The sequence below is a fragment of the Aegilops tauschii genome, chromosome 4 (genome assembly GCF_002575655.3).
Source record: "Aegilops tauschii subsp. strangulata cultivar AL8/78 chromosome 4, Aet v6.0, whole genome shotgun sequence".
NCBI classification, from domain to species: Eukaryota; Viridiplantae; Streptophyta; class Magnoliopsida; order Poales; family Poaceae; genus Aegilops; species Aegilops tauschii.
The window spans coordinates 432,881,804-432,893,043 of NC_053038.3; the positions used below are offsets into that span (position 1 = coordinate 432,881,804).

Here is an 11,240-nt window from a genome sequence, read left to right on the forward strand (position 1 = left end):
AAGCCCGATGCGGCACGGCGCTTCTGCCCGCCGCCCCGAGCAGGCGGCACGGTGGAGGAACCCGTGCCGTGGCCGGGAGCCGGCTGGCGGCGTGGGACGATTTCCGCCTTGCCGTCATCCGGCCAGTCGTCGAAGCTGGCTACAGCCCGGAGCCGCCTGCTTTGCCGCCACCCGCCTCGGTGTTTTCATCCATGGAGGCCGCCCCCAAGTCGTGGTCCTCCAGGTCATGCTCCGCCCGGCCGGGGAGGAATCGGCGCTCCGCCTCCGACCCGGCTGCAGGTCGAAGGAGAGGGCTCTGCCAAGGCGTGCCGACTGGTCAGAGACGGCCAAAATGAACTCGGCGACAAAACTAAGAGAAGAAAGGGAAAAAGAGAACATACCGTGGGCGGAGGATGTGCACGGGAATATGGCTCCTTGCCAAACCGCCACTCTGCGGGGAGCTTGCAGTTTGCAAGATAATTCACCATATGGGCCACCTCGTCATGCGGCATGTCTTTGGTGCACATCCGACTCGGATCAAGTTGGCCGCTCATCTGACAGATCAGGTGAGGCCGGCTCTGAAGAGGAAGCACCCGGCGCGCGACGAAGGCGGCCAGCAAGTCGGACCTAGTCAGGCCCTCCGACTGGATCATCACCCACAGTCGGGCGACGGCCGCGGCTCCAGCCTGCGACAGCGTCACGGCCCGATAGGACCACTGGGGCCGCCTCCCAGCGGGCGGGCCAGCTACGAAAGCCAGCAAGTTGACGTAGTTGCCTTGCGGGGCGACGTTCTTCACATAGAAATATGACTTCTGCCAGAGCTTCACCGACTGGATTAACGTGATGACGGGGAAGGGGTTGTTGGCCGCCGGCCTCCGCATTGCGATGAAGGCACCGCTCTGGACCGGCACGCCCTGCATGCGGGTGCCCAGCTTAGATTGGAAGAACTCCCCCCAGAGCTCGAGGGTGGGGAGAACGCCAAGAAAGCCTTCGCACAAGGTGACGAAGGCAGACAGCAGCACCACCGTGTTCGGAGTGAGGTGGTACGGCTGGAGTTGATAAAAGTCGAGGAAGGAGCGGAAGAAAGCGCTCGCCGGCAAGCCGATGCCGCGCAGGAAATGCGAGCGGAAGACTACCCGCTTGCCTTCCTCTGGCTCCGGCGTGATCTCCTTCGCAGGCGCGAGACGGACCCGCACCTGGTCCGAGCCGGGCAACCGCCGCGTCTTGCGGAGGAACTCGATGTGGTCCATATGGACGTTGGAGCCGTCCCAATCCCCACAGTACTGCATGGTGGCAAGAGGCTGGCAAGGAAGAGTGCGGCGGCGGAGAAAACACGGCCCTGCGACGGCAAAGCTGCGGGGTGGAGTGAAGATTGGTGCGACGGCGCGGCGGCGAGGTGCTGCTGCGAGGGAAAGCAGGAGGAAGAAGATGGCAGAGAGGAGAGGAGCGTGCGAGCGTCTGCCACTTCCCCTCCTCCCCCGACTTATAGCCTCATGTGGCGAAGCTGAGGAGGCGAGGCGTGGGGAGGAACGTGGGATTAACTGCGCCCACTCCCCCACGTCCCGCGATTATTGCGCCCTAATGGCGTGCGGAAACCGCCGCCGGAAGACGTGCGGACAGCCTTGGGCCGCAAAGAATCCGCGCCTGGGCCTAGGCGTAGGAGTGGTGGGCCCTCGGCCTGCGGCGACGTCTTGTCGAGCACGTGGGTTGGCAGGCTCTTTTCAGCCAAGCGACGCCACGTGGTTCGCAGGCGGCGAGCGGCCGGCCCGCAGCCCGGCGCACGCGCCAACAGACTCCCGCTTTTCGACTTTAAAGATTTCGCCAAGACGCCACGCCCAACCGAAGCCGGCTCCCAGCTGCTGGCTCGTCAAGATAAGAAGCTGACCGAGCTTCTCGACCTCCTCTTAGCCTCGAAGCCCAACCAGCTTCGGGGACTACTGTCGGAGTAAATGGCCACGGGTAGCCTAACCGACTCCCCCTGGCTCTTCGAAAAATTATCAGGCCATTCAAGCCTTCAAGCATACAGAGCATAGGGCCGCCTTCTCCCAGCCGGCTATCCCCAGGGCTGACTAACCGAAGGCGACCCAGCCTCAGAAACCTCCCCCAAGAAAGATACGAGAAAGCCGACTCCCAGAGGCCGGCCATGAAGAAAGCCGGCTCCCAGAAGCCGGCCATGAAGAAAGTCGGCTCCCAGAAGCCGGCCAAGACTGCACCCACTAAGACTGTACCCACATAACGGCGATAGGATGGGGCGTGGCCGCAGTACAGCCCACTACCCCCGAATCCCGGAACAGGCATGGCCACAGGGCGCCGTACGGGCCAGCCATCCCCTGTCCGGCGCGGCACTGTAGCCGTATTGACCTCGACGTCACCCACGACAGGCGCCAGTATGACCCGTAGGCAGCGGGCCCCTTTTGCCAGAGAGACACCCGAAGGCGGCCTTGCCTCCTCTAGTCGGCCAGGGGTGTGGCCGGCTCCCAATAGCCGGCTACCTCCCTCCCTCGAAACATGTGCCTCATTAAGGAGACAAGATGAGGTAAGGCTACAGTGGGAGCCCGCTAGGCGGCGACACTGTAGCCACGCTTACCTGAATGAAGCTCTCGTCATCAGAGGCGAGGCGACAGTAACCAGCCGCCGACAAAGCCCCCAAGCGGTGGGGCCAGCTTGTCGGCCAAGAGGCCAGCAGCCGGCGGGACCCACCAGTCGGCGGGCCCCAATGACCGGCAGAGAAGCCGGCGAGCATAGACGCTGACGGCTGGGACCCGCGCCCAGCCGGATTACCATTGTACCCCTAGGGGTAGGCCTATATAAACCCCCCGGGACGCCCATGCAAAGGGTTGATCTCATAGAGTTTCACACACCACATAGAGAGAAAAGGAGAGCTAGCCTTGCCCTTCTTCTTCCTCTAGCCAGACAGCTCAAGGAGCACTTGTAGCTACTTGTATCGATCTAGTGATCATGCGGAGACCCCGCAGAGTAGGACTAGCGGTGTTATCTCCACGGAGAGCCCCGAACCTGGGTAAGATCCGCCGGCGTGCATGTATTTGCCTCATCCCGTTTCCAGGCACCGGCGATGTCTTACTGGCTCCCACAATGATAAGCCACCCGTTGGCATATGTCGCACCTACCACCCGACAGTGCCCCAAAGTTTCTACCGGAGAGTTAAGACGAAAACGTGTGCCAACCCCTATGCATAAGTTCACAAGGTCACTGAACCCGCAAGTTGATCACCAAAACATACATCAAGTAGATTACGTGAATATCCCATTGTCAGCACAGATAAGCACATGAAAGACATACATAAAGTGTTCTCAAATCCTTAAAGACTCAATCCGATAAGATAACTTCAAAGGGAAAACTCAATCCATTACAAGAGAGTAGAGGGGGAGAAACATCATAAGATCCAACTATAATAGCAAAGCTCGCGATACATCAAGATCGTGCCGAGTCAAGAACACAAGAGAGAGAGAGAGATCAAACACATAGCTACTGGTACATACCCTCAGCCCCGAGGGTGAACTACTCCCTCCTCGTCATGGAGAGCGCCGGGCTGATGAAGATGGCCACCGCTGAGGGATCACCCCTCCGGCAGGATGCCGGAACAGGGTCCCGGTTGGTTTTTGGTGGCTACAGAGGCTTGCGGCGGCGGAACTCCCGATCTATTGTGTTCCCCGGTGGTTTTAGGGTATATGGATATATATAGGCGAAAAAGACGGTCAGGGGAGCCACGAGGGGCCCACGAGGGTGGGGGCGTGTCTAGGTGGCAGGCGCGCCTCCCTGCCTCGTGGCCACCTTGAAGCTTCCCTGACTTCAACACCAAGTCTCCTGGATCACGTTCGTTCCAAAAATCACGCTCCCGAAGGTTTCATTCCGTTTGGACTCCGTTTGATATTCCTTTTCTGCGAAACACTAAAACAAGGGAAAAACAGAAACTGGCACTGGGCTCTGGGTTAATAGGTTAGTCCCAAAAATAATATAGAAGTGTTTAGTAAAGCCCATAAACATCCAAAACAGATAATATAATAGCATGAATACTTCATAAATTATAGATACGTTGGAGACGTATCAGCATCCCCAAGCTTAATTCCTGCTCATCCTCGAGTAGGTAAATGATAAAAGAAATAATTTATGAAGTGTGAATGCTAGCAGGTGCATAAGTTTGATCAATGATAATTTCAATCACCTTTTCTGGCATCATTATATGTCATAACAGTAGCTCAACTCATAGAACTTTTCATGATCAAGTAACAAGCTATTCACATGTTAAAGTATAGATCATAAACTTTCTTGAAAACTAACAAACAGTGCTCTTAGTCATCAAACAATTGCAATTCATCTTATTTTCAGGAAGGGTCTATGTCGGAGCTTTGATTTAGCAAACTCCACATACTCAACTATCATATAGTCTTCCATGATTGCTACCACTCAAAGCATATTTTTAGAACAAATAGCATCCATCGAACACAGAGAAAGATAGGGGCTTAATGTTTCGCCTCCCATCTTATTTATCATATAGATAATTGTCAACAATAATAATTCATGATCAAATATATTTGAATGGCCATATATGCTTAGATCTTTCTCCACCACATGATGCTTGCCAACTAAAGAGTAGGTTGGAATGAGAAGGAATACTACTGACTCTTGCATAAAAGTAAAAGATAGGCCCTTCGCAGAGGGACGCAAGGATTTGCAGAGGTGCCAGAGCTCGAAGCTAAAACAGAGAAGAAAATAATTTTGAGAGGTATGCTTTCATTGTCAACATAACGATCAAGAGTTCCCAATATCATCCATACTAGATACATTATAGGCGGTTCCCAAACAGAAAGGTAAAGATTTTACTCCCCCTCCACCAACATTAACACTCCACGGCTTGTCCGAAACAATGGGTGACGTCCAACTTTCAACAATCCTGCGGGAGTTTGTTTAAATTATTTGCGAATTTGTTTTTGATCTTTTGATCATAGGACTGGGCATCCCAGTTACCAGCCAGTTTCTCGTGAATGATGAGCGGAGTCCACTCATCCTGAGAATAACCCACCTAGCATGGAAGATACTGACAGCCCCTAGTCACTACATGAGCGATTCGGGCATACAAAACAGATTATTATTTGAAGGTTTAGAGTTTGGCACATGCAAATTTACTTGGAACGGCAGGTAAATACCGCATGTAGGTAGATATGGTGGACACTCATGGAATAAACTTGGTTCAAGGAATTTGGATGCACAAGCAGTATTCCCGCTTAGTACAGATATTTTGGCTAGCGAAGGATTCTAAATAGCAAGCACCACATGTTAGAGGATCCATAACAATATAACTTCTATACAAATATACCCAAGCATAACTCATTATGTTGTCTTCCTTGTCCAACTTCAACTAATTTGCTCAGGTTTGAAAATAATTAATGGGGCTCACAATCATAGAAGATGTCCAAGATACTATATTTATATGTGAAATCTATCTTCCTTCAATATTCTTTCATGAATTGTTCAAGTGACCAATACAATGTTTGCTAACCTTCAAAAAATTTACCACCTCTACTTCTTATATGTGAAGGCATTACTCCCCATGGGAAAGGCATATGAAACATATATAATTTCAGATTTATGACATTCAAATCATTCAACCATTTACTCATAGGATATAAGTGAAGCACACGAGTAAATGACAAACTACTCCAAAAAGATATAAGTGAAGATCAATGAGTAGGAAAATAATTATGTAGCTATGTGAAGAATCTCTCTCATTTAAGAATTTTAGATCTTGGGATATTATTCAAACAGCAAGCAAAGCAAAATAAAACAACATTTCAAGGATAGCACTCATCATGTGAAGAAGCAAAACTTAGGCTCAACCGATACTAACCGATAATTGTTGAAGAAGAAAGGTGGGATGCCTACCGGGGCATCCCCAAGCTTAGATGCTTGAAACTTCTTGAAATATTATCTTGGGGTGTCTTGGGCATCCCCAAGCTTGAGCTTTTGTGTCTCCTTAATTCCTCTCATATCACGGTTTCCTAAATCTCGAAAGCTTCATCCACACCAAACTCAACAAGAACTCGTGAGATAAGTTAGTATAAACCAATGCAAAAACCTTATCATTTTCTACTGTAACAAATCACTAAAATTATTATTCAACATTGCATACTAAATTCCTCTGCATATTTAATACTCCTATCCTCAAATAGAATCATTAAACAAGCAAACATATGCAAACAATGCAAACATAACAGCAATCTGCCAAAACAGTACAGTCTGTAAAGAATGCAAGATTCATCATACTTCCCTAACTCCAAACATTATGAAATTCGACCACACTGTAGTAAATTTATCAGATCTTATTATGCAAAAGGTTTCAACATTTTATCATATTCTGACTTTTCTAGGGAATTTTTGCAACAGCGGTAAACTCTCTGTTTTCAAACAGCAACATGAAGACTTGTAAAATAGGCATAGTAAAGGCTATCAATGCCACTTTTATTGAAATAAAAGATGCAAAACATTGTTCTAAATAAAATCAAGCAAATACTAACAAAATAAATTGACGCTCCAAGCAAAACACATATCATGTGGTGAACAAAAATATAGCTCCAAGTAAAGTTACCGATGAACAAAGACGAAAGAGGGGATGCCTTCCGGGGCATCCCCAAGCTTAGGCTCTTGGTTGTCCTTGAATATTACCTTGGGGTTCCTTGGGCATACCCAAGCTTAGGCTCTTGCCACTCCTTATTCCATAGTCCATCGATTCTTTACCCAAAACTTGAAAACTTCACAACACAAAACTCAACAGAAAACTCGTAAGCTCCGTTAGTATAAGAAAATAAAACCACCACTTAGGTACTTTTGTGAACTCAAATTCATATTGGTGTAATATCTACTGTATTATAACTTCTCTATGGTTCATACCCTCCGATACTACTCATAGATTCATCAAAATAAGCAAACAACACACTGAAAACAGAATCTGTCAAAAACAGAACAGTCTTTAGTAATCTGTATCAAACGTATAATTGTGGAACTCCAAAAATTCTAAAATAAATTGATGGACCTGAGGAATTTATCTATTAATCATCTTCAAAAAGAATCAACTTAAAATCACTCTTCTGTAAAAAATTACAGCTAAACTCGTGAGCGCAAAGTTTCTGTTTTTTACAGCAAGATCACATTAACTTCCACCCAAGTCTTCCCAAGGGTTCTACTTGGCACTTTATTGAAACAAAAGCTATAAAACATGATTAATACATTAGCTTAATAATTTGAACACACAAAAACAGTAGGGGTAAATATTGGGTTGTCTCCCAAGAAGCGCTAACGTTTAACGCCCCTAGCTAGGCATGATGATTTCAATGATGCTCACATAAAAGATAAGAATTGAAACATAAAGAGAGCATCATGAAAATATGACTAGCACATTTAAGTCTAACCCACTTCCTATGCATAGGGGTTTTGTGAGGAAACAACTTATGGGAACAATAATCAACTATCATAGGAAGGCAAAACAAGCATAACTTCAAAACTTTAAGCACATAGAGAGGAAACTTGATATTATTGCAATTCCTACAAGCATATATTCCTCCCTCGTAATAATTTTCAGTAGCATCATGAATGAATTCAACAATATAACCAGCACCTAAAGCATTCTTTTCATGATCTACAAGCATAGAAATTTTATTACTCTCCACATAAGCAAAAGTCTTCTCATTCGGAATAGTGGGAGCAAACTCAACAAAATAACTATCATGTGAAGCATAATCCAATTGAAAATTAAAATCATGATGACAAGTTTCATGGTTATCCTTATTCCTTAGAGCATACGTGTCATCACAATAATCATCATAAATAGGAGGCATGCTTTCATCATAATAAATTTGCTCATCAAAACTTGGGGGACAAAAAATATCATCCTCATCAAACATAGCTTCCCCAAGCTCGTGGCTTTGCATATCATTAGCATCATGGATATTCAAAGAATTTGTACTAACAACATTGCAATCATGCCCATCATTCAAATATTTAGTGCAAAACATTCTAATGCATTCTTCTTATAGCACTTGAGCACAATTATCCTTTCCATCATACTCACGAAAGATATTAAAAAGATGAAGCGTATGAGGCAAACTCCATTCCATTTGTTGTAGTTTTATTTTGTAGACGAAACTAGTGATAAAACAAGAAACAAAAAGATTCGATTGCAAGATCTAAAGATATACCTTCAAGAACTCACCTCCCTGGCAACGGTGCCAGAAAAGAGCTTGATGTCTACTACACAACCTTCTTCTTGTAGACGTTGTTGGGCCTCCAAGTGCAGAGGTTTGTAGGACAGTAGCAAATTTCCCTCAAGTGGATGACCTAAGGTTTATCAATCCGTGTGAGGCGTAGGATGAAGATGGTCTCCCTCAAGCAACCCTGCAACCAAATAACAAAGAGTCTCTTGTGTCCCCAACACAGCCAATACAATGGTAAATTGTATAGGTGCACTAGTTCGGCGAAGAGATGGTGATACAAGTGCAATATGGATGATAGATATGAGTATTTGTAATCTGAAAATATAAAAACAGCAAGGTAACAAATGATAAAAGTGAGCATAAACGGTATTGCAATGCTAGGAAACAAGGCCTAGGGTTCATACTTTCACTAGTGCAAGTTCTCTAAAAAATAATAACATAATTGGATCATATAACTATGCCTCAACATGCAACAAAGAGTCACTCCAAAGTCACTAATAGCGGAGAACAAACGAAGAGATTATTGTAGGGTACGAAACCACCTCAAAGTTATTCTTTCTGATCGATCTATTCAAGAGTTCGTAGTAAAATAACACGAAGCTATTCTTTCCGTTCTATCTATCATAGAGTTCGTACTAGAATAACACCTTAAGACACAAATCAACCAAAACCCTAATGTCACCTAGATACTCCAATGTCACCACAAGTATCCGTGGGTATGATTATACGATATGCATCACACAATCTCAGATTCATCTATTCAAACCAACACAAAGTACTTCAAAAAGTGCCCCAAAGTTTCTACCGGAGAGTCAAGACGAAAATGTGTGCCAACCCCTATGCATAAGTTCACAAGGTCACTGAACCCGCAAGTTGATCACCAAAACATACATCAAGTAGATCACGTGAATATCCCATTGTCACCACAGATAAGCACATGCAAGACATACATAAAGTGTTCTCAAATCCTTAAAGACTCAATCCGATAAGATAACTTCAAAGGGAAGACTCAATCCATTACAAGAGAGTAGAGGGTGAGAAACATCATAAGATCCAACTATAATAGCAAAGCTCACGATACATCAAGATCGTGCCGAGTCAAGAACACGTGAGAGAGAGATCAAACACATAGCTACTGGTACATACCCTCAGTCTGAGGGTGAACTACTCCCTCCTCGTCATGGAGAGCGCCGGGATGATGAAGATGGCCACCGGTGAGGGATCCCCCCTCCGGCAGGATGCCGGAACAGGGTCCCGATTGGTTTTTGGTGGCTACAGAGGCTTGTGGTGGCGGAACTCCCGATCTATTGTGTTCCCCGATGGTTTTAAGGTATATGGATATATATATGTGAAAAAAGTCGGTCAGGGGAGCCACGAGGGGCCCACGAGGGTGGGGGCGCGCCCAGGGGGCAGGCGCGCCTCTGTGCCTCGTGGCTACCTCAAAGCTTCCCTGACTTCAACTCCAAGTCTCCTGGATCACGTTCGTTCCAAAAATCACGCTCCCGAAGGTTTCATTCCGTTTGGACTCCGTTTGATATTCCCTTTCTGTGAAACACTGAAACAAGGGAAAAAACAAAAACTGGCACTGGGCTCTGGGTTAATAGGTTAGTCCCAAAAATAATATAGAAGTGTTTAGTAAAGCCCATAAACATCCAAAACAGATAATATAATAGCATGAATAGTTCATAAATTATAGATACATTGGAGACGTATCAGTGCATGAGGTGCAAGCCATAGAGTACTTCACGGTCGGGTGCAGAGAAGGCACCCTGCTCAAGCACCGGCTCCTCTGCGACGAGCCAGCCATGCTCAACGAGCTGCTGATCGTAGCAGACAAGTACGCCACTGCCGACTCCTCCATGAAGTCGGAGCTCCGGGTGGACGCTTGCGGGAAAGTGCTCCCTTCGGCTCCTCAGACGTCGGCTGGTGACTCCAGTCGGTGCCGGCAGCATAACGACAACAAGCGCAAGGCCCCGCAGCTGGCTTCCACTAGCCGGCAGGTGGCAACAGTTGAAGACTAGCAGCAGGGGGGCAGCCCGGCCCCAAGCGTCAGAAGGGCGGCAAGCCTGCATGGTTGCCTGCCTTCTCCTTCAAGCAAACCCTTGATGCTCCCTGCAAGTTCCACAACGGCGCGAAGCCGTCCAACCACACCACCCGGAAGTGCCACTGGCTCACCCGCATTGCCAAGGGCAAAGGACTGCCGCCTCCGCCTGCGGGCCCGCCGGCTCCGCCTCCTCAGCAGCCAGCGGCCCGTCCAGTCACCGCCATCCAAGATGAATTCCCTGAAGAGCATGGAGCCTACATCGTCTTCACCAGTGCGGCCGACGACAAGCACAGCCGGCGTCAGCAGCACCATGAGGTGAATGTCGTCGCCTCTGGAGCCCCAGAGTTCATGCACTGGTCCGAGAGGCCCATCAGCTGGAGCCGCGCCGACCACCCGGAGGTGATGCCTTCTCCGGGTTCCTACGCCATGGTGCTAGATGCTACCTTTTCCACGGAGAGGCGAGCCTGTCGCTTCTCCCAAGTCCTGATAGACGGCGGTAGCAACATCAAGATCCTGTACCGCGACACCCTAGAGAAATTGTGCATCAAGGTGAAGCAGCTCCAGCCCAGTCGGACTGTCTTCCACGGCATTGTACCCGGCTTTCCTGCTCTCCAATCGGCAAGATCAAGATAGATCCTCTTCGGAGACAAAGATCACTTCCGCCGCGAGCCCATCTAGTTCGAGGTGGTCGACCTGGAGAGCCCCTACCACACGCTCCTGGGCTGGCCTACTCTGGCCAAGTTCATGGCGGTGCCGCACTACGCCTACCTCAAGATGAAGATGTCGGGTACGAAGGGCATCATCACCATAGTCGGGGACTACAAGAAGTCGGTCGCATGTGCTGCCGCCAGCAGCTGGCTGGCCGAGTCCCTTGTCATCGCCGCCGAGAAGCGACTCCTTGACCGGGTTGTGGCCATGGCCAGCAAGCAGCTAGACCTATCGCCAGACCCCAAGGAGTCGGAGGCCCAGGGCTCCTTCCAGCTGGCCAAAGA

At 48.2% G+C, this 11,240-nt stretch overlaps 1 protein-coding gene across 1 annotated transcript in view; it reads right to left on the minus strand.

The window, feature by feature from the left end:
* LOC109763011 (senescence/dehydration-associated protein At4g35985, chloroplastic-like) overlaps nucleotides 1-10,560 on the minus strand; it is a 35,804-nt gene extending 25,244 nt beyond the window's left edge. The window contains 1 exon segment of the mRNA XM_040388130.2: nucleotides 10,380-10,560. Within this exon segment, the coding sequence (XP_040244064.2) occupies nucleotides 10,380-10,560 (181 nt within the window).
* Nucleotides 10,561-11,240: the final 680 nt, after the last annotated feature.